This window comes from Ictidomys tridecemlineatus, chromosome 3, assembly GCF_052094955.1.
Source record: "Ictidomys tridecemlineatus isolate mIctTri1 chromosome 3, mIctTri1.hap1, whole genome shotgun sequence".
NCBI classification, from domain to species: domain Eukaryota; kingdom Metazoa; phylum Chordata; class Mammalia; order Rodentia; family Sciuridae; genus Ictidomys; species Ictidomys tridecemlineatus.
In genome coordinates, this window is record NC_135479.1 from 6,818,428 (window position 1) to 6,845,291 (window position 26,864).

At 58.5% G+C, this 26,864-nt stretch overlaps 1 protein-coding gene across 2 annotated transcripts in view; it reads right to left on the minus strand.

Annotated features, from left to right (window-relative positions):
• Window positions 1-5,448: 5,448 nt before the first annotated feature.
• Dnai2 (dynein axonemal intermediate chain 2) overlaps window positions 5,449-26,864 on the minus strand; it is a 31,829-nt gene continuing 10,413 nt past the window's right edge. Inside the window, exons 5-14 of one of the 2 annotated variants that reach the window (XM_078041751.1) lie at window positions 24,845-24,987; window positions 23,748-23,861; window positions 15,457-15,596; window positions 14,327-14,449; window positions 10,938-11,161; window positions 9,881-10,016; window positions 8,977-9,123; window positions 7,857-8,084; window positions 6,000-6,089; window positions 5,449-5,584 (exon numbers count right to left, since the gene is read on the minus strand). In XM_078041751.1, the coding sequence (XP_077897877.1) occupies window positions 6,000-6,089; window positions 7,857-8,084; window positions 8,977-9,123; window positions 9,881-10,016; window positions 10,938-11,161; window positions 14,327-14,449; window positions 15,457-15,596; window positions 23,748-23,861; window positions 24,845-24,987 (1,345 nt within the window). In that variant the 3' untranslated portion in view covers window positions 5,449-5,584. Of the gene's footprint in view, window positions 6,090-7,856; window positions 8,085-8,976; window positions 9,124-9,880; window positions 10,017-10,937; window positions 11,162-14,326; window positions 14,450-15,456; window positions 15,597-23,747; window positions 23,862-24,844; window positions 24,988-26,864 lie in introns of both variants that reach the window. The other variant, XM_078041752.1, reaches the window with a different exon arrangement.

Genomic DNA, 26,864 nt, shown 5'->3' on the forward strand with positions numbered 1-26,864 from the left:
TAAAAAGTTGGTGGAAACCAGACCTTTCTGCAGGGGTCCCAGGTTTGCGCTGTTCTCTGGCTCAGGCTGCTGCCGGAGCTGGCTGGTTTGCAAAAGGGCTTGCTGCTGCCATAGAGTCAGCACATGCTTGGGGATGCATCGTGCTTGCCTTTCAAACCCCTGGGTTGACTCTACTTGAGTCATCCTAGGAGGCCCCTGGTCAACTGGGCTATGGCTGCCTTTCTTTTTCTTCTCTATTCCTCCACATGCATAAATGACACCCGGGAGGACCCATGATGATTGATGGGTAAAAATACAGCCTCAGCGACTTAGTGAGACCCTGTCTCAAAATTAAAAAATAAAAATCATCCAGGCGTGATGGTACATACCTGTAATCCCAGTGGCTTGGGAGGCTAAGGCAGGAGGATTGCAAGTTCAAGGCCAGCCTCAGCAACTTAGTGAGGCCCTAGGCAAATTAGCGAGACCCTGTCTAAAATAAATAAATAAATAAATAAATAAAGGGCTGGGGATGTAGTTCAGTGGTGAAGCACCCCCTGGCATCAATCCCCAGTACCAAAGAGAAACAAAAAATAAAAAGGGTTGGGGATGTAGCTCTGTGGTAAAGTGGTAAAGTGCCCTGGTTAAAAAAAAAAAAAAAAGGAGAAGCTTCTAAGCTAAGAGGATCCAGCCGTCTTCTGTGGAGACCGATAGACTCCATTCTCCTTTCCTCCACCTGACTTTGGTGTTTTTGTCAACAAAACCATTATCCCCTTATGCTCACACCTTTTTGAGCTGGGAATATTAACTGTGCTAATTGTACACCTCAGCGGGTGCCGTGACACTTCATACGTGCGTCTGTCCTGCTCCGTGGTCCCCCCCCCGCGCTCTCTGGCCCTCCCCTTTCTCCCCTCCCCAGACCCCTTCCCTGATCCCTAATAGTTCCTCTTTTCCTTTGGGGTCATCTTTTTCATTTTCCACAGGAGAGGCTTGTCTTTCTGTGGCTGGCCCATCTCACTTACCACCGTGGCCTCCAGGCCAGCCACCATTCCTCACTTCCTCTCCCCCCTCATCCTCTGCCCAGGGTCCTGCAGACTTGACCCCCTGGATTACTCCTCTTCCTCCGCCCCCAGGCCCCCAGCTTGCCTTTTCTCACCCGTGCCCCCTGTGGGAGGCTCTGCCTGCCTGATCCCTTCCCCGCTTCCTGAAGGGAGCTCTAACACAGAGGCAGAGGCCGACTCCGCACTCACTGGGCCTCCTTTTCAGCCTCCTGCCAGCCTCCCCTCACTGGGTTCTGCTCTGTGGACTTGGGCTCCCACTCACCTTGCCTGCGTGCTGGGCCCTCCTTTTGAACCTCTGCTCATGCCCACCTTCTGCTTGGCACACTCCCTCCAACTTACCTACGTCAAATTCCCCTTTTCCCCCCATTTCAGGCTCCCCTCCACCCCCAGGACTTGCTTCTGCCCCCACAGGGCCATTGAGAAGCTCCCCACTGCTGGCTCCGTCTGGAACATGATGGCCCTCCTACCCTTGCTCCCTGGCAGTCCACTGTCCACGGCCTCACAGGTCTCAAAGGGAAGCCTGTCCCTGCCGTACTTGAGATCCCCCAAGGTCCCCATGGCCTCACCCATGGAGCCAGGCTTCCCTTGGAGTCAGGGCCCTCCCTGCCTCACGGCCACCGTCCCCTCCTCTCGCCCCTGCAGGTGTGCAGCGCTCTGAGGAGCAGCCTCTCCTCCCATCCTGCTGCTCTGCCTGGGGCCCTCTTCTGCTTGTTTGTCTGGCTCCCTCCTTAAATCTCCCCTCCCCGTGCCTTCGCCTTCCTCTGGAGAACTTCCTTTCCTCTGGTCCACACGTCCTAGAAGAGCTCATCCCAGCATCCTGCCCCACCCAGCCAGGGCCGAAGGCCTGCACCCCAGGGATTGGCTCCTGAGGGTGGCATGTGACCCAAACTGGGCCAATCAGGAACTCTCCCTGAGATTCTGTCACATCGAGAGGGAAGAGCCCTCTTCCACCTTTGCTGTTACTGGCTGAGGTGACCGAAGCCCCGGGGAGGCCTTTAGTCATGCCCAGTCCCTCCCCCAACCAGTGGATGGAGCTGCACGGTGTCCGGAGAACGTGGGGCCATGGCAATGAAAGAAGCTGAGCAGAGAGAGAAACTGAATATTCCGGTAAGTTGCTGGATCCAGCTACACCTGAAGCCAGGAGGACTCAGTCTTCCTAGTTTCTCCAGCCAATAAATATTCTTTGTTGATTTTAGTTTGTGTAAGTTTCTTTACTATTTAACTAAAAGGGTCCCAACAGATACAGGGGCCAGCCTGAGTCCCACAGGATTAGGGCTTTCCCTCTGTGCTGCTTTCCAACAGCACTCACCCCTGAAGAGTAGAATTACCCTGTGTCAGGTGAGGGTGGTTTCTTTCTGAGTTTCTAATACAGTGAGAGTTTCGTCAGTGAATGGGTGAGGAATCAGTGGGGGCAAGGCCGATCATCCCCACAGCAGACATTGAAGACCCCTGCCGGCCGCCGGCTCCTCCCCATGGTGGGATCCACAGGCTCCCTCTTCCCCACACGGCCCCCCTTTTGCCCTGGAGATAAGGTTTAGTGGGCACCTGCACCTGCCAGAGGCCACGCTGGATGCCCGGCCTGTTGTTACCTTTGGTCTTCACGGGACCCCCCCCTTTTAACAACCAGGGTCCTCAGACTCAGGGGGGTGAAGAATGGCGGGTGGTGGTCAAACAGCCTACATCCCAGGCCCCTGGACACCCACCCGGGCTCAGCTTTCTGCCCCACACCCTGAGCTGATGACGCCGTGGCTCTCACCGGGGGTCCGTGGGCTCCCCAGCCGTCCTGCATTTGGAAACCACTGGCTTCCAGGAGCATGTTCTCTGGGACCCTCTAGGTCTCAGGGGACCAAAGTCCCGTTTTCTCAAGGGTGGGGCCTGGATCCCCAAGGGAGCATGGCAGGGGGACGGCAGGGGGACGGCAGGGGGACGGCAGAGGGCTGTGGAGAAAGCAAAGCATTTGCTGGGGAGTTTCCTCTTAAGAAGCCCGACACCCCTCCCAGGCCTGGTCGGATGCCTCTGGAGCATTTACTTAGAACCTGTGACTTTGCTTACTGGCCCTAAGATTCCCAAAGGAGGGGACAGAGATGGAGAACCGAGCAGTCCTGTGGCCACCACCCTGCTCCGTGCTGCCACCTCTGTCCCCTGACCCCACACTGTCCTCCCACGTGGCCCAGCGGCCTCCCTCTGGGCCGTCCTCCGTGGGCACAGTCCCCTGCTTCTCAGTGACCTCAGGAGGAAGGCCGGAGTCCTTAAGGTGGAGGCCCTGACCGCCAACGGCTGTGTCCGTCTCAAGGTCTTGCCACCCTTTAGTGCAGCTGTTCCTCTCCTGGGGACATCGTGTGTGCTGCCCCTGCTGCCTGGAGGGGCCTCTGTGTGCACACAGACCCTGGCCGCCTCCTGCGCATTCTCAGGGTCTCAGCTTCACGGTCACTTTCTCACACAGGCCCCCTGACAGCTCTTTCCCCTCCAGAGTCTAGTTAGTTCCTCCTGTTATCCCTCTTATGAAGTCTATTCTGTTCCTGGGAGGGTCGTCTGCTCCACAGTCATTCTGCAGCTATCTGTGTGTTTAGCCTCTGTTTATCCCGCCTGCGTGAAAGCCCTGGGAGGACGGGCTTGCGTCGGGTTCCTTTGCTGCTCCGTGGGCAGCACCTGGCACAGGCCGAGTGTAGACAAGCAAGTGCTCAAGCTGTGCCCATCCGGGCTCCGCCTTCGGGCTCTGTGGACACCACTGCTCTCCGCGGGTCCCTGCAGGCTGGCCCTCAGGCTTTGGCACCCAGGAGGTCTCGCTGCCCCCGAGGGGTCACTAGCAGTTCTTTGCCTCCCGCGTGGGCATCAGGGCCACCGTGGGGGTCTGATCCTGGAGAGCACCAGTGGCCACGCTGCGGGTCCTGGTGGACAGAGAGCTGGGGTGCAGCCAAAGCACCTCAGTTAAGAGGCTGGGTAGAAAGGGTCCCAGGAAGGGCCCGCCTGCCCCTGGACGCACAGACGGGGCACCACTGTGCGAGTGTGGCTGTCCCTTCTGCCACTCTGCACCCAGCTGGGCGCGCCCTCCCCTCCCCCATGTTGTTCTTTGCAGCGCCCATTCCATAGCCCTGGGGGGTTGGTTTTGCTCCCTTTTGGACAGGAATAAAGCACAGGTCCACAGGCCCGGTCACCACCGTGAGGTCGGCAGTGACAGGCGTCATGCGCGTCTCACTAAGTGCCTTCAGTCCACGTGTCTGCAGCTGTCCTCTCCCCGGCCCCTCCTCAGGTCCATCCCGGCACGTGGCACTCTCTGTGCCACAGATTTTCAGGACTTAGCAGGTGCCCCCTCCGGCAAGCACCAGGCAAAGGGCCAGAAACGGAAGGCCAGCCCTGCGGGGCATTACTGGGCCCTGGTCAACATGGGGCGGGGCGGTCTCGAATGCTCCATCGGGACTGATTTCCTCTCCAAGTCGGGGTCTCTGTGTGGTGACCCTCCTGACATTTTGGACACAGCCAGTCTTTGTGTGTTGGGGGGTCACGGGATGCTGAGCAGCAGCCCTGGTCTCCAGGCTCTGGATGGCAGGAGATCCCCCTAACCAGCTGTCTGTCCAAAATGTCCCCAGATGTCATCCAAGTCCCCCTGGGGGCAAAATCACAGCCAGTACAGAACCACTGCTAAAAGAAGTGCTCCCTGTGTCTGGCGGTGAGGAGCCCGCTGCCCCTGGGCCCTCTGCCGGCCACCTGGACGGCAGCCCCAGGCAGGGAGTGGACACACCCTCCTGGTCCTGGGGGTGCAGTGCGTGGTGTGAGCTCTGGGACCAGGACCCTGGGCTGAACTCTCAGATCTGTCACCGCTCTCGTTAGACTCAGCAAGTCCCTCCTTCTCCCTGTCACCACCACATCTGTGACGGGCAGACTGAAGCGGTGAGCTCATTCCCGGACTCTGGTGAAGATCAACCACTCTAAAAACGTGACCCGTGATCACTGCGTTTCAAAGTCTGGCCCGAGTCCATGTCCGCCCCCCACCTCTGAACACAAAGGATCGATGGCCCGGGTCTTGCCTCAAGAAAATGCCTGAAGCGGGCATTTTCAAAGGGCACCTTGGGTCCCTTGCCAAGATCAGCTGGCAGCCAAGGAACCAGTGACGGTCCCGCACTTCTGTGGGTACAAAGTTGGTTCTGGGGTGCCCTCTCCCCTACCAATTGCTGACGCTACAGCTTCAGGCCACCCCTGCAGCAGCCCAGCTCGCTGCCCACCCTGGAGTCCCCGTGGGCCCCATGCAGCAGCTGCCCACAGTCACCTGACACTCAGGCCGGGGGACCTCCAGGGTTCCCATTCCTGCTCTGCCCCCTCCTGAGGCCTGCTTCCCCCTCTGTGGAATGAGGGTAGTCAGGGCATAGACCCTCCAGGGCCAGTGTGCAGGACGCGCCCAAATGCCAGCCGTTGACCCTGTTATTACTAATTTAATTTTACAAGAATTCAGAAAACAGAAAGCAGGTGACAACGGGACCGTAACCAAGTCCCCTGCATCCCTCCTCTCGGGGCCTCTGGTGTGTCTGGCTGGTGTAACCATGCCCCGCGAGCTGCTGGGAGAGACGGGTGTCCTGTCCCCAATTTGCTAGAGACTGAGGAGGGTGGGAAGGGAGAAGGCGGAAGCCCCGGGCCCTGCCACGGCTGGGCTTGCAGCTGCCAGAGGAGGATGACTGGGGGCAACCTGCGAGAAGCAGACCTGGGGGAAGCAGCCAGGGCCAGGCCTGAAGGGTGGAGGGGCCCTGGGGTGGAGGGGCCCTGGGGTGGAGGGGCCCTGGGGTGGGTGCCAGTGCAGGCAGGAGCCCTGCCGTCCCTCACAGGCGTGGCCCAGGGCTCAGCTCCAATGCAGGCCAGGGGTTTGGGGGGGCCAACATGCCCCGCCAGCGGTGCTCCCTTGAAAGACCAAGGCAATGCCGTGCCTCAGGGCGGGCAAGGAAGGGCGCGGGACAGCGCTGCAGGAGGGCTGACCTAGGTTGGCAGCTCCTCTTCATCCACCTCCTCCTCGAAGCCTCTCTCTCTCTCCTCCTCCTCGTCTTCCATGTCTGAACCTCTTGTCTGCTAAAGAAGAGAACAGAATGTGGGTGCAGGGCAGGCCCTCCCCGTTTCTCCGACATTGGCCCCACGTGGCCCGAGGCAGCCCTGCCTGAAGCCTGCCAGCTCTGCCCGGGCGAGGGCCTGTGGGTGCTCAGGGCTGGCGGGGTGAAATTGACGGTCCTGCGCCTGCTCTTCCTCCTGGGGTTTCACCTGCATGTGGACACGACACCTTGCAGGGCTGACCTAGGGCTGGAAATAAGGGGTGCAGGGTGCCATCAGAGACAGCCGCAGGCCCGGGGATGCTTTCTGTCCACCGGAGATTGGAGGCAACTGCAGAGACTAGGAAAGGGGGAGGAAGGGCGTGCCAGGCCGAATCGGGGCCCGGGCCAGGACCTCAGGCCTTGCGAGGCTCAGCCTCACCCGGAGTGTTCAAGCTGAGGGGAGGGATACATTTTGGGGATGAAGGCACCCAGCACAGGGCCTGTTGGCCATATCACACTGTAAAAGGTGGCCAAGGTCGCCTTTGCCTCCTGAAGGGCTGGACGGGCCAGGGGGTGGGAGGGAGGAGCTGCGGCAGAGAGCAGGATCCCCGCCTCGCCTCTGCAGACGGAGGGAGCTCTCTGCCCTCCCGCCCCACTCAGTGCGAGAACAAAGGGGCCCCTCTCCAAGTGCTTCCAAATGCCAAACGCCCCCCACAAGCACCAGCTCCTTAGTCCAGCGGGAGGGGGGCCAGGAGGGGTGTTCTCCCCCCACCCACTCCACCAGCCACCAAGAGCTGCCCTCGCCAACCATCCAGCTTCACGGGGGTGGGGGTAGGGGACAAGGTCAAGGGGCCTGCAGTCACACCGGGCCTGAGCTTGGAAGTCACACCGGGCCTGCACTTGGTCATCGCCCTGGGGACACTTTTTCAGATGCTAAGTGCTGTTTCAACGGGGCCCATATTTTCACTTTGGGTGTGTGCAGGGACGCAGGCCGGCACCACGGAGCAGCCGGTCTGGGTCTGAGCATCCCTGACTTGGCCTTTTCTCCACCATGATGAGCTCCCGTTCCTCCCCACCTCAGCCTCTTCTCCGGGGCCCCTCAGGACCGAGACACGGGCAGACTAGGCCTTGTTCTCCCTCTGTCCCCTGAAGAGGGACTGGAAGGTGACCACACTCTCTTACACCAGCCAGGCAAGTGCCCTGCCTCACAGCCACATCCCCAGCCCTTTCTGTTTATTCATTTATTCTGAGACAAGGTCCTGCTAAGTTGCCAAGGCTGGCCGTGAACTTGAGATTCTCCTGCCTCAGCTTCTCGAGTGGCTGGGGTCACAGGCGTGTGCCACTGCACCCCGCTCACTAGACACGACCTTCACAGCTCATGCTCCTCATTCTCCAGACGGAAGTGCGGCCACCAGCCCCGGAGATACAGCCAGGAGGTCTTCAGAGCCAGCCCCAGGGCCGGAGAGTGACCACAAGGTCGCTCCCGACACATGGCTGCGCGAGCCAGAGGGGGACCCAGGGCCAATGCCGCAGCCCTTCCCTCCACAGCCTCCAGGACTCGCCGCTGACAGCTGGCCGTGCCCGGGGCCCTCATTCACTGGGTCACCACGCATGCTCAGATGCACCTGCCGTGACACGGGGACACCCTGCCCTCAAGGAGCCTGAAGTCCATTGGGAGGCAGAACCCCAGGAAGGAGCCAGCCATTCCTCCCAGTTGCCAGAGGGACAAATGAGGTCACCCAGGGAGTCTGCAGGCGGGCAGAGCCGGCCCGGCCCCCCAGCCCCCACGGGTCCCTGCCGAGGCGCCTACGGGCTTGGGCTTCTTCTCCATGGCCTCTGCCTCCTTCTTCTTCAGCTCCTGGAAGATGACGCTGAAGAATTCCGCCTCGGCCTTGGCCACCAGGTCCTGCAGGTCCACGGCCAGCTCGTCGGCCCGCTGGTCATCGTCCTTGCCCTCAGCCCTGCCCTTCTCCTTCAGCCGCATCTCTCGGTGCCTGGCCTCCAGGATCTTCTCCCGCCGGGTCTCGCGCTCAAACATCTGAGGCACAGGGGACAGAGGCCAGAGGGGAGTGTGGGCCAGGCCGGGCTTCTACGGAGCTATCCTCACTCTACGCAGGGCCAGCGTCCAGGAAGGACAGCTCAATACTGGGCAGAGACTGGCGCAGGGAAACCAGTGTTCAATGCCCAGGAGCACCAAGCACACGGGCCACAGGCCAGGGGGCCCTTGGGGCTGTGCAACATGGAGGCCCCGGGTCCAGGGTAGGACCAGCTCAGTGGAGAGGCTCCAGTCTCAGCCAGAGCCCGGAGGCTCTCCCAGGCCTCGAACTGGGGGCTTTCAACCCCACAGTGAGCCCCCTGCTGCTCCCAGGGCTGCCCAGGGAGGTCCCTTCCATCTGTCACCTCTATTGACATCAGCTAAGCCTTCATTAGAACTGATCTGATGCCAAAAAATAATTTAAAAAAAAAATATTGTTTGAGCCGGGCGCGGTGGTGCACTTCTGTAATCCCAGCGGCTCGGGAGGCTGAGGCAGGAGGATCATGGGTTCCAAGCCAGCCTCAGCAACTTAGTGAAGCCCTAAGCAACTCAGTGAGACCTGTCTCCAAATGAAATACAAAATAGGGCTGGGATGTGGCTCAGTGGTTGAGTGCCCCTGGGTTCAATCCTGGTACCAAAATTCTTTTTTTGTTTGTTTGAAACTGGACAAATGGACCCTGTCAAGTCACTTTGGTTTCGGCCAACCCAAGGTGGGAGGTAGAGAGACTTTCCCACGGGGTTAGCTGCCCGATGGCCGAGCACAGGCGGGTGGGCAGAACTGACACCACTCACAGAACTCACTTCAGGACATCACACTGCCACCCGCAGATGTGTCCACCGAGTCTCAGGGGGTCGGAGGGAGGGGACGGGTATTGCCCAGGCGCCCGGTACTTACAGAAGACGCTATGTTCCTCTCGTTCCTCTGGAGGGTGGAGAGCCCGCTGGAGACTTCTAGCAGGGTGGTGGTCCCCAGCTGGGAGCCACAGGCAATGAGACATCCAGTGTCCTGCACCCGGAGGCAGAAGAGGGCCTCGTCACACACCTGTGGGAGAGCCGATGGGGGGGGGGGAGCAAAGTCACATTTGTCTGACCAACCGACCCCTGGGGAGACCTAGCCCCTCAGCCCTGTTCCCTCGCTGACACCCCCACTCCACAGAGTGACGTCAAACCCAGAGACTCGCCGTCAAGACCCTCAGCCTAACCGGGCACCGTGGTGTGCACCTGTGATTCCAGCAACTCGGGAGGCTGAGACAGGAGGAGCGCAAGCTAAGGCCAGCCTCAGAACTCAGCCAGTCCCTGTCCCAAAATATAAAACAGAAAGGGCTGGGGTGTGGCTCGGTGGCAAGGCGCCCCTGCGTCCGATCTCCAGTACCAAAAACAGACCCCTGGCCGCCAGCTTCCTCACCCGCCAGCCCAGCCCCACTCGCCCCTGGGACACCGTGGCCCTCTGGCCCGGCCAGCAGGTCTCAGCTTCAGCCTTGCTAACAGGAGCTCGGGCCTGAAGTGGCTGCTGCCAGGAGCCGTGTCCAGGGTCCGAGGGGTCCTCCTGGGGGAGGGGAGGCCCAGCATCTGCTCTCTTGTCTGTTTTAATTTCCCCTGGGTGACTCTGCCATGCCACCAGGTTCAATGTCCCTGGGCAGGAGCACATGCCCCCAAGGCAGGAGTCGGCCAGAGTGGGACTCACCCAGAGGCCCCACCACACACCCCACCCCACTCAGCACGCTGCCCCCCCACACCCACTCCCACCCAGAAGGGCCCCGCTCATGGGGCCTGTCCGCACAGGGACGGAGAACACCTGCCTTCAGGCTCAGGGCCGGGTCACACTGCTTGAACACAAAGTCCCAGATGTCCAGGGTTCCGTCCATCTTGGTGGTGAAGAACACTGCCGGCCTCACGGGGCTCCAGGCGCCGTCAGTGAGGTAAGCCATGTGGTACCTGGGGAGCCAGCGCCGAGTGTCAGGGACCGTGGTGGGAAGGGGCAGAGCGCCCACTGAGCCACAGCTCTGCCCTCCCAGATGCTCCAGGGTCTTAGAGTCTTGCTGAGCAGGAAGTTCTTTCTTGTGTCTGACTTGTAGCCCTGCCTGTCCTACCCACCCCCGGCACAGAGACTGCTCTTTACAGGGCTCCAGGCATAGTCCTTCCCGTGGGCTGGGCACTGGTGTCTCTCCACAGCAAACCAGAGTTCTGCTTCCTACTGGATTTTCTAAAGTTTGTTCAGTGAACATGGAACCTTTTTAAAAATCACACACACACACACACACACACACACACACACACACACACATGCACACACACGCTCATGGCAGAGACTTGGAATTTTCCATCAACTCCTCTCCCTCCCTCTGTGGTGGTACCTTTGCAGCTGGGCCCACTGTGGCCACACCGGGAACTACATTTCCCAGCCTCCTTTGCAACTAAGTGGGTGGCCGGGGAAGCCACCCTGGGGGAAATGGTCTAGACAAAAGGGCCTCTGGACGTGTAGGACAAATGCATAGTTTTTCAGTATAAACACATCCCAGATATTAGGATTGAAAACGTTAGTGGTTGCTTTTTTCCCTGGAATTCAACTTCACCTGGGGATCCTGAACCTCCTGTGTGTGGGATAGGGATTGAACCAGGGGCGCTCTACCACGGATACAGCCCCCCGTCCTTTTAATTTTTTTATTTTGGGACAGGGTCTCGCCAGTTGCCGAGTCCAGCCCTGAACGCGTGGCCTCCTGCCTCAGCCTCCCGGGAATCCTCCAGTTTTATTTGCTGAACTTTACCGACGGCCACAGAGGCTCTGAGCTGAGCTTCCTCTGTCTGTCCCCTGCCCTCCTCTGCGCTGGCCCCTGCCCCAGCCTGCTGGGGGCTTACTTGGTCCACATGATGGACGACTCCCGGCTGTCCTCCGACCAGATGCGGGCTGTCCAGTCCCCTACGGTCAGGAAGTTCTTGGGGTAGAAGGGGTTCCTCTGCAGGGCGTAGATGGGGCCGTGGTGGCCCGAGAAGGTGCACACGATCTTCTCGGCCGAGGTCTTGGCCTTGCGGTTGCAGGAGACGACGATGCCCTGCTCCGTGCCCACCATGAACTTGGTTGGCTGTGGAGGGGTGAGGGGGGGGCTGTGGGACGGGTGGCATGGCCAGCAGGCTGCCCGGGGGGCTGCGGGTGCTCGCAGACCCCCGGGTGAAGCTCTGGGCCGGCTGGGACCCACCAGCTCTTCTGTCCCTCTCTTCCCAGTCTTGGGCACCTGCTGGAGGACCCAGGCTTATGGAGCACGGCTTTGTCCTTCAGGCCTTTGCCACAGGGATCCTGAATGTTTTAAGATCAACAAGGCCCCGAGCAGGACACAGGGCCAGGCCACCCCTCGGGAGGCAGGCGGAGCCTCATCTGACCAGACGGTGACAGGGGCCCTAGAATCATCCCGGTTAGACGTCCCTGAGGACTTGGAGCAGGTGGTCCTCCGTACTGGGAAAGTCGCCTGTCGGCCAGTGATGTGCCTGTCCCCTCTGGTCTGTGAGTGCCTCGCGGGGACCATGACATTCATAGGTGCGTCCCTGTCTGTGCAGGGAGCCTGGTCCTGCCAGGTCCCCATCAGGGTGAACACAGTGCCCTGTGCTAGGGTGGAGGTGGGGAAGCGGGGGAGCAAAAAGGCTGTGCCCAACGTCCTCAGGTGGACGTGGAGACAGACCCTCGCTTCTCCCTGCTGTCCCTCTCCCTGTGTGGACTGGGCCACCCAAAGGCTGCACATCTGTGTGTGCCGCCGCCACAGTGCCGTGACAGGATGGCCAGGCATGGAGCCGGACAGAGGAAGCCAGGCGGGAGAGCTGGTCCACGTGGGGCCCTGGGCGGGGGATTAGAGGTGTGGTCCCAGTGGGTCCCGGGCCACCGGAGCCCCTAGCACCCGGCAGTGACACATCATCTGCAAACACGGGGTGCTGCTGCCTCAGGGCCTTTGCAGAGCTGCTCTGTGGCCTGGGCACTCTCGCCCTGTTATCCGCTTGGCCAGTTCTGCGTCCCTCAGAACCTCGCTGGGCTCTCACCTTGGCCTGGAGGACTGGGCAGGCTCTGCTTCACGCTCACCCTGACTGCGGTCTAACCAGGACGGCCACACCACCTGCCCCGCTCTCTGCACCTGCCCCCAGCCCCTTCCAGGTATGTGCTTGATTTCTTCATCTGCCATCTGTCCCACGTCCCAAAGTCACGCTCCTTGAGGACAGACACTTTGGAAGGGTGCCTGGTGTGAGCAGGGACTCGAAAGGTGTTTTTCGAACAACTGAGAGAATAATGTGAACGGGAAGGAAAAAGAGCCCCCGCTACCCGGGCCGTTCCCCCTGGCAGAGAACGTCATCACAGGGCCTTGTGGCCAGCAGCTCAGGAGGTGCCCAGCCCGTCCAAAAGCCCTCGCAAAACCGGTGACAATACACATCTGTGTTCCCAGCGGAATGAGCCACACTAGCCAGGAGATGGGAGCGACCTGAGGGCCTCGGACGAATGAGTGGATTAAAAAATGGGATCTACCCACATGACAGAATATTATTCAGCCTTAGAAAGGAGGGGGATTCTGGCACCTGCTACAGCTTGGATGGACCTTGAGGTCATTGTCCAAAGGGAAAATGACACATTTTATGGTCCCATTCACAGGACATTTCTAGCCCAGACTGATCCACAGAGACAGAGAGTAGGCTGGTCGGCAGGGAGGTGGGGTGCGCTCATTCAAGGAGGGTTTGTGAGCAGTTTTGAGGCTTTTGTGTCTATTTTTTGTTTGTTTTGTTTTTGGTACTGGGGACAGAACCCAGGGACGTTCTACCACTGAGCCACACCCCCAGCCCTTTTTATTTTTTGAGACAGGGCCTCCCTAAGTGGCTGAGGCTGGCCTTGAACCTGCGATCCTCCTGCCTCAGCCTGGGATCACAGGTGGGCTCCAGGGCGCCCAGCAGGAGTTTCAGTGTTGCAAGAGGAAAACAGAGGCAGAGGTGGCTGGCGGTGGCGAGGCGGCACCACGGTGTGAATGCGCCTCTCGCTACCTTACACCTTAAAGTGGTGAAGACGGTACGTTTTATGCATTTTTAAAAAACCACAATTAAAAATACATACACAGCTGGGGAGGAGCTCAGGGACAGAGCGCCTGCCTGGCTTGCACAAAGTGCTTGGGTTCCATTCCCAGCAAATAAAGGAGGAAAAAAAAAAAAGGAAAAGAAAGAAGAAGAAAAAAAAGCCCACACAGGCAACTTGAGACGGAGCTGAGTGGTCCTGAGAGGCACGTGAGTGCTCAACGCGGCGGCACGGGCCAGGACCTCGGCTCACAGGTAGGGCAGCGGTGTCCCGCACAGGCGCACTTGGTAAGGACGGAGCCAGGACCAGGCCCGGGGGTGCTCACGGCCGCCAGCGCGAGCCTAGAAACTCCCGCGCGCAGGGCTGGATGTTTTCTGAGCCCTGTCACCTGCCCGGCCTCCTGTGCTTCGTCCTCTTAGGCCAGGGCTGGGGTCAGAAACCAGCCCCAGCCGAGAGCCACGCCAACAGCGTGGCCTTGTCTACAGCGTCCTCATTTGCTGCTTCCAGAGACTTCCCTCCTGACACAGCCAAAGCACAGCTGAATTCTGCGTCCCCGGCCAGTTCTGGGGATTGAACCCAGGGCGCTCTACCACTGGGCTACACTCCAGCCTTCCCCCTTTTTTTGAGAGAGAGAGAGGGCATTGCTAAATCGTGGAGGCTGCCCTTGAATTTACAATCCTCCTGCCTCAGCCTCCCTGGTCGCTGGGATGACAGGGTCCACCACCACCCCCAGCTTGACATTTCTTCAGGGTTCCTTCCCCGCGGCCCCCCAGTACTGAGGATGGAGCCCAGGGCCTCCTGTGTGCTGGGGAAGCCGGGGACGTGGGAGGCCAGCCCACCCCTCAGCTCTCAGCCGGGCCTGTGCTCTGGTTCTCAAGGTCCTTCCTCTCATCTCACTTCCCTCCCCACCGCTTTCTGCCCCAGAAGAAGGAAAGTGACCACTTTCCCTCCACACCCGGGGGAGGCAGGGCCATTCTGGGTTTGGGTCCTGGTCAGACCCCTTCCCGTACAACGGGCTTTTCTGGATCTTGTTCTGTTGAAGACCACCTTCTGGTCCCCAGGGCCACCAAGCAGGGGGTGGCTCAGCGGGCGTGGGAACGAGCACCTTCCCTTCCCCGTGGACTCTGCTGCCCCCTGCTGGAGGCCATTGTAAAAACCAGGCAGGTGGAAGGCGGCTGTCCTGAGGGGCTCAGGAGGGCCAGAGACTCACCAAAGTGGCCTCGAACTCGAGGGAGATGGCGCCCAGGGCGTTCTCCAGCAGCTCCTTCCTGGAGATGTCCATGATCACCACCTCCGTGGGCTCGCTGATCTTGCGGATGTCCCACCACATGACCTGGCCGCGAGAGAGGGCAGCCTGGAGACCCTGAGGTCCCGGGCTTTCCCCTCCCCCCCCCCGGGGCAAACAGGGTGCAGGGTCCACGAGGGCAAGTGCCCCGGAGAGTGGCTGAGCACGGGTCACCAGCAGCTGCCTGAAGCCAGGAGCCGGGCGAGGCTCCCCGCGGCACAGCAAGATCCAGCAGGACGAGGACCCCCGAGTGCCCCCAGCCACCGCCAGGAGGGAAGGTGTGCAGGAACCTCGGTCCAAACACTCTCCTGCCTGCACATTTTTTGGGGAAGGAACCAGGGATTGAATTCAGGGCACTCCACCCCTGAGCCACACCCCCAGCCCTTTTTTGTATTCATTTAGAGACAGGGCCTCACGGAGTCGCTTAGTGAGTCGCTCCTCACTATTACTGAGGCTGGTTTTGAACTCGCAGTCCTCCTGCCTCAGCCTCCCAAGCCCCTGGGATTACAGGCGTGGGCCGCTGCGCCCAGCTTTGCTGGACTTTTCCTGGTAAAAAACAAAATATAAAACCCACTTAAATATCCCAGGGGGTGGGGAGGCTGAGGTAGGAGGACCACAGGACCAAGCCAGCCTCAGCAACCTAACAAGACCTAGTCTCAAAAATAAAAGGGGCTGGTGGGTATGGCTCAGTGGCAAAGCACCGCTGAGTTCAATCCACAGTACCCAAACCAAACAGACCAACAGAGAAGGGATGACACCCTCCTACCAAGCAGTCCCTAGCAGCTTGGGCAGTGCTTTAGGAAATAAGAAACGTCTTTGAGATCCGCTAAATGGAGGCTCAGAGGGTCTGAGGAGGGCGCTTGAAACGAGGCCCCCGGGAGGGCTGGCGGTGGTGGGCAGGGTGGAGGTCACGTCTTTAGGTCTTGCTCCACGTGCATGCGTCACCCACTATGCAATTGACACATCCAATGTAAAAGGGAGGTTTCTCCAGGCGCCGTGGGGGACGCGGGGCACCATGCCGGGCCTCCTCTCCTCCCAGGCTGCCCGGGTGCTACCTGCCCATCCGTGGATGCCGAGAAGCACTCAGTGCCCGTCTTCGACTGCAGCCAGATGGTGCCGTACACGGGGTCTCGGTGGCTGAACTCAATGGTGGACAGCTCGGCCACCAGGCTGCCCTTCCGTGTGTCCCAGCAGGCTGGCAGGGCAGGGGAGGAGAGACACGGGTCACAGGAGGCCAGGAGCAGGGAAGGAGGGAGGCTGCTTCTCTGGCTTGACCGTGTGTAGACTCGGGAATTAGGACCAGGCTCAGACTGGCCTGAGCTTCTTACCGGCCTGCAAAACCCTCCCCGAGACCCCCAGAGTGCAAGCTTCATTCCCCCCCGCCCCGCTGGGCCTCTGCCGGGCGCTGAGCACCACCTGGGTCCTGAGGAAGCGCTGGGAATGGGCCAGGCTGGGTCCCCAGGGAGGGCGGGGGGTCAGGGAAGGCTCCTGGGGTAGTGGGGGGGAGCCTGGGGATGGGGGGGAGGGGGTAGAATCCCAGCTCCCCGCAGGGAAGAGCCCCTGAGAGGCCCCGTCAGGAAAATCCTCCTGCTGCTCCAGCTCCTCCTGTCCTCCTCCTCCTGTCCTCCTCCTGTCCTCCTCCTCCCGTCCTCCTCCCATCCTCCTCCCGTCCTCCTCCTCCAGTCCTCCTCCTCCCGTCCTCCTCCTCTCATCCTCCTCCTGTCCTCCTCCCATCCTCCTCCCGTCCTCCTCCTCCCTTCCTCCTCCCATCCTCCTCCTCCAGTCCTCCTCCTCCAGTCCTCCTCCCATCCTCCTTCCATCCTCCTCCTCCCGTCCTCCTCCCTTCCTCCTCCCGTCCTCCTCCTCCCTTCCTCCTCCCATCCTCCTCCTCCCGTCCTCCTCCCATCCTCCTCCTCCCTTCCTCCTCCCGTCCTCCTCCTCCCTTCCTCCTCCCATCCTCCTCCTCCCGTCCTCCTCCCATCCTCCTCCTCCCTTCCTCCTCCCGTCCTCCTCCCATCCTCCTCCTCCCATCCTCCTCCCGTCCTCCTCCCGTCCTCTTCCTCCCATCCTCCTCCCATCCTCCTCCCGTCATCCTCCTCCCTTCCTCCTCCCATCCTCCTCCCATCCTCCTCCTCCCGTCCTCCTTCCATCCTCCTCCCGTCCTCCTCCCGTCCTCCTCCCGTCCTCCTCCCGTCCTCCTCCTCCCGTCCTCCTCCTCCCATCCTCCTCCCATCCTCCTCCTCCCGTCCTCCTCCCTTCCTCCTCCCATCCTCCTCCCATCCTCCTCCCATCCTCCTCCTCCCGTCCTCCTCCCTTCCTCCTCCCGTCCTCCTCCCTTCCTCCTCCTGTCCTCCTCCCTTCCTCCTCCCGTCCTCCTCCTCCCGTCCTCCTCCTCCCTTCCTCCTCCCATCCTTCTCCTCCCGTCCTCCTCCTCCCTTCCTCCTCCCATCCTCCTCCCATCCTCCTCCCGTCCTCCTCCTCCCATCCTCCTCCCATTCTCCTCCTCCCGTCCTCCTCCTCCCATCCTCCTCCCATCCTCCTCCTCCCGTCCTCCTCCCATCCTCCTCCCGTCCTCCTCCCTTCCTCCTCCCGTCCTCCTCCTTCCTTCCTCCTCCCATCCTTCTCCTCCCGTCCTCCTTCCTCCTCCCGTCCTCCTCCCATCCTCCTCCCGTCCTCCTCCCTTCCTCCTCCCGTCCTCCTCCTCCCTTCCTCCTCCCATCCTTCTCCTCCCGTCCTCCTCCTCCCGTCCTCCTCCCATCCTCCTCCCGTCCTCCTCCCTTCCTCCTCCCGTCCTCCTCCTCCCTTCCTCCTCCCATCCTTCTCCTCCCGTCCTCCTCCCGTCCTCCTCCTCCCGTCCTCCTCCCTTCCTCCTCCCATCCTCCTCCCATCCTCCTCCTCCCTTCCTCCTCCCATCCTCCTCCCATCCTCCTCCTCCCTTCCTCCTCCCATCCTCCTCCTCCCGTCCTCCTCCCATCCTCCTCCCATCCTCCTCCTCCTGTCCTCCTCCTCCCATCCTCCTCCTCCCATCCTCCTCCCATCCTCCTCCCATCCTCCTCCCCCCATCCTCCTCCCATCCTCCTCCCATCCTCCTCCCGTCCTCCTCCTCCCATCCTCCTCCTCCCGTCCTCCTCCCCGCCTCCTCCTCCGCTGCCTCCTAAGAACTCCCGGAGGAGGAGCTTGACCACCATCTGCTCTTCCTGCTCTGCCAAGAAACACGTGAGCCGAGGAGCATTTCCTCCTGGCGGATTCTGTGTTCATTTTCCGAGGGGCGAGCGCGAGGGCCCCCGCTCTTGCTCGGGGCCTTTCCAGGAAACTGGTTTGTAAAACAACCAAAGAACTCGGTTCCTCAGTTTTGACTTAGTGTCCTCTCAAGTCCAAGGCATTTGTCCCTGGACTGGCCTGGACCAGAAGTGGGGAGTGTGTGTGTGTGTGTGTGTGTGTGTGTGTGTGTGTGAGAGTCTGTGTGTGTGTGAGGGTGTGTGTGTGTCTCTGTGTGTGAGTATGTGTGTGTGTGTCTGTGTGTGAGAGTGTGTGTGAGTGTATGTGAGTGTGTGTGTCTCTGTGTGTGTGTGTCTGTATGTGTGTCTGTGTGTGAGTGTGTCTGTGTGTGTCTCTGTGTGTCTGTGTGTGAACGTGTGTGTAAGTGTGAGTGTGTGTGTCTGTGTATGTGAGAGAGTGTGTGTGTGTTTGTGAGAGTGTGTGTGTATCTGTGTGTGTGAGCGTGTGTCTGTGTGAGTGTGTGTGTGTCTGTATGTGTGTGTGTCTGTGTGAGTGTGTCTGTGTGTCTGTGTGTCTGTGTGTGTGAACGTGTGTGTGTCTGTGTATGTGAGAGAGTGTTTGTGTCTGTGTGTGAGTGTGTGTGTGAGTGTGTGTGTATCTGTGTGTGAGTGTGTGTCTGTGTGTGTGTGTCTGTGTGTGTCTGTGTGAGTGTGTGTCTATGTGTGTGTGTCTGTGTGTGTGTGTCTGTGTGTCTGTGTGAGCGTGTGTGTGTGTGTGTGTGTGTCTGTATGTGAGTGTGTGTCTGTGAGAGTGTGTGTGAGTGTGTGTGTATCTGTGTGTGTATCTGTGTTTGTGAGAGTGTGTGTGTGAGTGTGTATGTGTGTGTGAGTGTGTATGTGTGTCTCTGTGTATCTGTGTGAGTGTGTGTGTGTCTATGTGTGTGTGTCTGTGTGGGTGTCTGTGTGTGTCTCTGTCTGTGTGAGTGTGTCTATGTGTGTTTGTGTGTGTGTCTGTGTGTGTGTCTCTGTGTGTGTGTGTGAGAGAGAGTGTGTGTGTCTCTATGTGAGTGTATGTCTGTGTGTGTCTGTGTGTGAAAGTGTGTGTGTGTCTGTGTGTGTCTGTGAGTGTGTGTGTGAGCATGTGTGTGAGAGTGTGTGTCTGTGTGTGTGTGAGAGAGTGTGTGTGTCTGTGTGAGTGTGTGTGTGAGCGTGTGTGTGTGAGTGTGAGTGTGTGTCTGTGTGTGAGAGAGAGTGTGTGTGTCTGTGTGTGAGTGTGTGTGAGAGTGTGAGTGTGTCTGTGTATGTGTGTGAGTGTGTCTGTGTGTGTGAGAGAGTGTCTGTGTGTGTCTCTGTATGTGTGTGTGTGTCTGTGTGTGTGAGCGTGTGTGTGTGAGTGTGAGTGTGTGTGTCTATGTGTGAGTGTGTGAGTGTCTGTGTGTGTCTGTGTGAGAGTGTGTGTGTGAGTGTGTGTGTGTGAGAGTGTCTGTGTGTGTCTGTGTGTGTGTGAGTGTGTGAGAGTGTGAGTGTGTGTGTGAGAGTGTCTGTGTGTGTCTGTGTGTCTGTGTGTGAGTGTGTGTCTGTGTGAGTGTGTGTCTCTATGTGTGTGTGTCTGTGTGTGTGTCTGTGTGAGTGTGTGTGTCTGTGTGTGTGTGAGCGTGTGTGTGAGTGTGTGTGTGTCTGAGTGTGTCTGTGAGAGTGTGAGTGCGTGTGTCTGTGTATGTGTGAGTGTGTCTGTGTATGTGTGAGTGTGTCTGTGTATGTGTGAGTGTGTGTCTGTGTGTGTGAGAGTGTGTCTGTGTGTGTCTGTGTGTGTGTGAGCGTGTGTGAGTGTGAGTGTGTGTGTCTGTGTGAGTGTGTGAGTGTGAGTGCGTGTGTCTGTGTATGTGTGAGTGAGTGTGTCTGTGTATGTGTGAGTGTGAGTGTGTCTGTGTGTGTGAGAGTGTGTGTCTGTGTGTGTGTCTGTGTGTGAGCGTGTGTGTGAGTGTGAGTGTGTGTGTGAGTGTGTCTGTGTGTGTGAGAGTGTGTCTGTGTGTGTCTGTGTGTGAGAGTGTGTCTGTGTGTGTGAGTGTGTCTGTGTGTGTGTGAGCGTGTGTGTGTGAGAGTGTGAGTGTGTGTCTGTGTGTGTGAGAGAGTGTGTGTGTGTCTGTGTGTGTGTGAGAGTGTGAGTGTGTGAGTGTGTCTGTGTGTGTCTGTGTGTGTCTGTGTGTGAGATTGTGTGTGTCTGTGTGTGAGTGTGTGTCTGTGTGTGTGTGAGACAGTGTGTGTGAGATTGTGTGTGTCTGTGTGTGTGTCTGTGTGTGTGTGAGACAGTGTGTGTCTGTGTGTCTATGTGTGAGTGTGTGTCTGTGTGTGTGTCTGTGAGAGAGTGTGTGTGTGAGTGTGTGTGAGAGTGTCTGTGTGTCTGTGTGTGAGAGTGTGTATGTGTATGTGAGCGTGTGTGTGAGTGTGTGTGTCTGTGTGTGTGTCTGTGTGTGTGTGTGAGCGTGTGTGAGAGTGTGAGTGTGTGTGTGTGTGAGAGTGTGTGTGTCTGTGTGTGTGTGAGTGTGAGTGTGTCTGTGTGTGTGTGAGAGAGTGTTATGTGTCTGTGTGTGAGAGTGTGTCTGTGTATGTGAGAATGTGAGTGTGTCTGTATGTGTGAGTGTGAGTGAGTGTGTCTGTGTATGTGTGTGAGTGTGTCTGTGTGTGTGAGAGAGTGTGTGTCTGTGTGTGTGTCTCTGTATGTGTGAGTGTCTGTGTGTGTGTGTGAGAGAGTGTGTGTCTGTGTGTGTGAGTGTGTGAGCGTGTGTGTGAGTGAATGTGTCTGTGTGTCTATGTGTGAGTGTGTGAGTGTCTGTGTGTGTGTGTCTGTGTGAGAGAGTGTGTGTGTGAGTGTGAGTGTGTGTGTGAGAGAGTGTGTCTGTGTGTGTCTATGTGTGTGTGTCTGTGTGTGAGTGAGTGTGTGTGAGAGAGAGTGTGTGTCTGTGTGTGTCTCTGTGTGTGTGTCTGTGTGTGTGTGTCTATGAGTGTGTGAGTGTCTGTGTATGTGTGTCTGTGTGTGAGAGAGTGTGTGAGTGTGAGTGTGTGTGTGAGAGAGTGTGTCTGTATGTGTCTGTGTGTGTCTGTGTGTGTGTGTGTGTGTGTGTTGCCCAGGCTGGCCCTGAACCTGTCATCTCCTGCCTCCGAGTCACGGGGATCACAGCTGTGTGCTGCGGTGCACTTCCTGGCTCAGTTTGCTCTGCCTGGGCAAGGCAGTGCTCAGGGGCGGGTCCCATGGGCCCCACGTGGCCCCCCCGCTTACAGCAACAGGGCTGCAGAGCCCGGCTACTCTGAGCTGGCGAGAAACCCTGGGGTTGTGAACAATGAGTGAGGCAGGCTCCTGAGTAAGCCATGGGGTGGGGGGCAGCCCTGCTTCAGTCTTTGGGGCTCCGGCACCCGGAACAATTTGGCAGGGAGATGTCTGGGAGCCTAGGCCTCAGCCTGAGAGCTTCCCAGGGGCAGGTCTGAGAGGGAGATGGGCCTAGGAGGCCCAGGGAGCCTGGCTATGGCCGGGGAGTCTTAGCCGCCCTCCTCCTGCTCCTGAAGGAGAGGAAGTAAAGCAGCCTGTGGGGTGGGAGGAGGGGAACCCCTCAATGCCCGAGGTCGACTGGCCCAGGGGGTTGTGGGGCAGACGGCAGCAGGGACTTTCAGAGCTGAAGGGGCCGGTTTCTTGGGATCTTACTGGGGATTTGTTTCCCCCTCAGTCTGTTTTCCAGGTGTGCCATCAGCAAAAGCAGCAGAGTAAGGACTTCCAAAGCTCTTCCAAAGTAGCCAGGTGACACCTGACCAAATGGTCAACACCAGCTTTTTCAGAACTCTGGAGTCATTTGATTCCTGGCCGCGTTCTGGAGAGCTATGCTCAGGGAAGCAAAGACTCCTGGTGGTGCCGGGGGATCCCTGCTGCGGGGTCCGCATTGGACTTGGCTCAGGGTTTGCACAGGGCAGGAAAGTCTTTTCCTCGAGGCACAACCGCAGACGGCTCCTGAGGCAGTGGGTAACAGGTGCGCCCAACAGCAGGCTTCAGAGGAGCCGCCCCAAGCTTGGACCCTTCCGGACATCTAGGGCCCCCGGCACGGCTGGCCGAGTGCTGGCCTGCGGCCAGGCCACCCTGAGGAAGGAGCACCCACAGAACACAGTCTACTCAAGCACACACCCAGTGTCCTCCAGGAGAGGCGGCAGAACAGCCCGGAAACCATCTCCATCAGGGCTGAAGAGACTGGGATCAGGCCCAGCCTTTCTGATCAAAGTGGAATGGAGTGGAGATCAAGAGCGGGAGGAAAACTAGAAAGTTCACAAGCAGGTGGTGAAACACACACACACAGACACACACACACACACACACACACACACACACACATAGTCACACACACACACACATAGACACACACACAGACAGACACACACACACATACACAGACACACACACACACACATAGACACACAGACACACACACAAAGACACACACACACACAGACACACACACACATACACAGACACACACACACACACAGACACACACACATAGACCCAGACAGACACAGACACACACAGACACACAGACACAGACACACATACAGACACACACACACACAGACACACATGTGCGCACAGACACACACATGCACACACAGACACACACACAGACACACACACACACACATAGACACACAGACACACACACAGACACACACACAAAGACACACACACACAGACACACACAAACACAGACACACACACACACACACACACAGACACACACACACACACCACCCTGAACACCACCGCGACAGACAGGGAATGAAAAGGGAAATGGGCGAGCTGAGCACTAAGACCAAGAGTCCGAGGAGAGGGACCCCCCAGCTGAGGAGGGCAGTATGTTAAGACCAAGGCCAACAAACACGGAAACGAGGTCTGGGGGTAACTCAGGGGCACAGCGCTCCCGCCTGGCATGGGCAAGGCCTGGGCCCTGTCCCCAGCACGGCCAAAACAACATCCAACCCAAACAGCCAAAGTGCCCTCAGATCCGTACCCGAACCTGCCTTAAGGAATCAGAGGAACCACAAACGAAACCCAAAGCCGACAGCAGGAAGCAATGACCCCGGAGACTTCACCAGCCCCTTTCTATGTTTTATTTAGAGACGGGAGCTCACTGAGTTGCTTAGGACCTCGCTCGGTGGCTGAGGCTGGCTTTGAACTCCCTGTCCTCCTGCCCCAGCCTCCTGAGCCTCTGGGATGACAGGCGCGTGCCACTGCCCCCAGCCAAAAACTGGTTCTTGAGAAGAAAATGAAACTGACAAATCTGTAGCTAGACCAGGGGGGAAGGAGGGTGCGAAGGACTAAAAGCAGGAAGGACACGACCCCAGCCTCGCGGAGATGACAATGACCGCGTGATGGCCGTGAAGGATGATGGCCGTGAAGGACTGGGAGTCTACAAAGTAGACTCGAGGGGCGAGGGGCGAAGTGGAAAAGTCCCTGGAAAGACAGACTATGAAAACAGACGGATTCAAGGGGAAACGGAAAATGGGAAGAGACCCGTAACGGGGGGGATGGGCCTAGGGATTCTAAAACTTCCAGATACAGGAGAACGGGGCCAGCTCCCCGTGAATCCTAGCAGACGTCCGAGGAGTCGGTGCCAGCCCGTCCCCAGCTCTTCCAACACAGACGGGGACCGGCTTCCCAGCGCCAGAACCGCCAGGCCCATCACCCAGAGGTCTGCTCCCCCAAGGCGGGCTCCACAAGGTCCCCGTCCCTCTAAGAGTGGCCCCTAGTCACGTATTCCCTGACGGGACTCAAACTTTGGCTTTTTAGATCTTTCATTTTCTTGTAGCGATGCGGTCTGTTCTATTTCAATATCTTTTAGTTGTCAATGGACTTTATTTATGTGTGGTGCTGAGAGTCGAACCCCGAGCCCCCCACGTGCCAGGGAAGCCCTCTGCCCTGAGCCCCAGCCCCGGCCCTTTTAGACCTTTTTATTTTAAGCCAACCTCAGGCTTCCTCAAGTGGACTAGAGGCCGTGCCCACAGAACAGGCTGACTGGCCAGCATCTGGGGTGGCCAGCTGCAGAGGTGCCCGCCCACGGGGTCTTCCCAGACCCGCCCGGGCCCCTCCTTACCTATCTGCCCGTTGTAGCAGCCCCCCAGGAGCACGTGGGAATCCTTGGGGTTGTACTCCAAGGTGACCAGCGGAGAAGGTGGCTTCAGGACAATTTCAGGCCTATTCGGGTTTTCTGTAAAGCAGGAAAAGAAAAAGGTGTCCTCAGGCCTGCACAGAAGAGGACAGGGCCAGCCAGGTTACCCCCTTTTCCAGAGGAGGTGGTTAGAAGGCAGCCATCGAGACCCCCCGTCTTTCTCTGTCCTGCTTCCTTCGGCCCGAGGCCTAACTCTTAGCTACTGGCTTGATTTGGGGGGACTGGGGCGTGGCGTGGGTGTTCAGTTCCAGTTCTAGTCCGTTCCTCATATTTGGTGTGAAACCAGGGGATGCGGGGTCCACCCCGGGGTTGCTGCGAGAGCTGGGCGAGCTGCTCAGTCAGCTCCCCATGCAGCTCCCGATGCAGCGTTGTTGTACGGAGGGGGAGAACGGGAAGCCGGGGGTGTTGCTCGGGCTGGGCTCTTGTCCCTGCAGTGGAGAAAGCGTCCTGCTCCCAGCAAAGTGGGGTCAAAGCACAGTCCCCTCCCCTCCCTCCCCTCCCCTCTGGGCTCCCTTCAGCCTGCTGGGCCTCTCTCTGTCGGCTCTCCAGGGACCGACAGTGGGAGTCCCCTTGGGTCTGGTATTTGTTTATTCATTTTGCAATGCTAGGGACTGAACTTGGGGAGCTCTACCCCTGAGATACAGCCTTGGCCCTTTTTAGAATTCTACTTGAGGCAGGCTCTTACTCAGTTGCCCGGGTTGGCACTGAACTGGCCTCAGCCTCCTGAGTCAGGGGACCACAGGCGTCCATCATGGTGCCCTGGCTGGGGGGTGGTCTTCAGGCCCCAGAGGAGGAATCTGGAATTGGAGCTGGAGGTCCGCCCAGCGGGTGTGGGTCCTGGGCTCAATCCCCGGCACGGCAGGGGGAAAAGTAAATCTGGAGTTTCTCGCCTTGGAGTTTGCTTAAACCCAGGCAGCAAAGGGACAGCAGGGATTTCCTCCTGACAGTCCCTGGCCCCTTCCACTCCCCAGCTGGCCCTGGCCTCCGCCCTGCCTGGCCAGCAAGACGCCGCTGCCCCTCACCCAGTTCCCAGATGTATGACTCGTGGCTCATGCCCGCAGGTGCCCGCTGAAAATTCAAGCAAGAATAGGCCACTGCCAACTTCCGGTTGCCATCGGGGTGCCAGGAGACGTGTGTGGCTGCCCGCTTGATGTCCTGCGGATCCCTTTGGGGAGAGCAAGGGAGTCAGGAGGCTGGAGGGTGGGGTTCCCCCAGTTTCTAGTAATTCTAGCACAACTAGATTCTTTTTTTTCTTTAAAAAATACTCAAGTATATCTAAGGAACCACCTTCACTTCAGAAAATCTATTTTAAAAACAAAGTGCAGGGAGAGGGAGGGGGACGGGAAGGGGGAACACTAGGGAAGGATATTGGCCACATTACATTGTTATTTTAACTATATGGTCATGTTGTGTCTGTACAAACGCCTAACAGTGAATCCCACCATGATGTATTAATTATCCTGCACCAATAAAAAGTGGGAAAAAAAATAAATCCAGACCAAGTTGACAAGACTCCCGTAAATGGAAAACCAGTCCCACCAACTATAAATAGAAGGTAATAATAAAAACCAAGACAATGGGAACAGGCAAAACATGAAACTCCAGTTTAACCCTCCGCTCGCTGGCAGTCGAGCCAGAGCCTGATCTTCCGTTGCGATTCGAATCAAAAGGGATCAGGAAGTCTAGCCATCTCACGCCTCCGTGTTGACTCAGATGAGCTGAAAACTTCCGTCCACACAAAACCCTCCATACGAATGTTTATGGCCGCTTTATTCAAATTGCCAAGGCAGGGAGCAACCAAACTGTCCTTCGATGGCTGCGTGGATAAATGGTAGTGAACCCAGACGATGGGACACCGTTCACCACGAGAAAGGAGATGAGCGATCAAGACCTGAGAAGACACTCTGGGAAGGGCCAACTACGCAGACAGGAAGAAGATGAGTGGTTGTCAGGGGCTCGGGACTTGGGAGGGACGAAGAGGCGACCACAGGGCATTCTGAGGGCAGGGAACTACGCTGTACCCTACTGCAATGGTGGACACCAACCCATGGGGTGTGCAAGCCTCGGGAACAACCCTGACGGAAAGTAGGGAGTGACAGTGGTGTGTCTGTCCATGCAGGTCCAACTGGTGGGCATGCTGGCAATCGGGGCTGTGTGCCCAGGGCAGGAGGTGAGAGGGGCATATGGGAACTCTCAATTTTGTTATGAGCCTAAGACTGAAGTCTGGGAGTTGGGGCGGGGGCTGGCGCCCCTGGTAGAGCACTTGCTGTACATGCCTGAGGCTCCTGGGACAAGGTCTAACGCATCATGTGGTTTGAGGGGTCCCTATGTGGGGTCAGAGCCCAGCGGGGCTGGGGGCAGCATGTGCCTGCTGCACATCCCTGGGTGCAGCCATTGGCCCTGCTCTGCACCCCACAAGTCACCACTGGATCAGAACAGGTTGTGCTGGGACAGGGCCAGGTCCTTCCTAAGATGCTTGGTCAGCTGTGGTGGCAAAACGAATCCCCCAAGTTGCCACCAGAGGCCAGTCACCTCCAAATGCCTGCCATCTCTGGAATCCGCATCACCCAGACCACACCTGACCCCGCCTAGGGTCCTCAGAGATGCCTTGGCCTGCACCGGCTGGGACCCCCCCCCACTTCCCCCCTTCCACCACCTCTACGTCTAAATGGACGGCCATCTCCCTCCTGCCCCCTCCACCGCCACGAACGTGGCCCCACCTGCAACTCCTCTCGCCAAGTCTTCAGGATGAGCTGTCCCTTTGCCCTGGTCCTCTCCCCATTCCTGTCCCCAAGCTCTCCTTCCTTACCCTACCCATGTGCTCAGAGTCCCCATGTGAAGCCAGTGTCATTCCTTCCAGGGCTGCTGGGGCCAGGGACCACAGCTAGGTGGCACTGTTTTTTGTTCTTGTTTGATAGTTTTTGTTAGGTTTGTTTTGTTTTGCGGTGCTGGGGACGGAACCCAGGGCCTTGCACATGCCAGGCAAGCACTCTACCCCTGAGCCGCAGCCGGGGCCTTGGGTGTCCTTAACAACAGGAATTC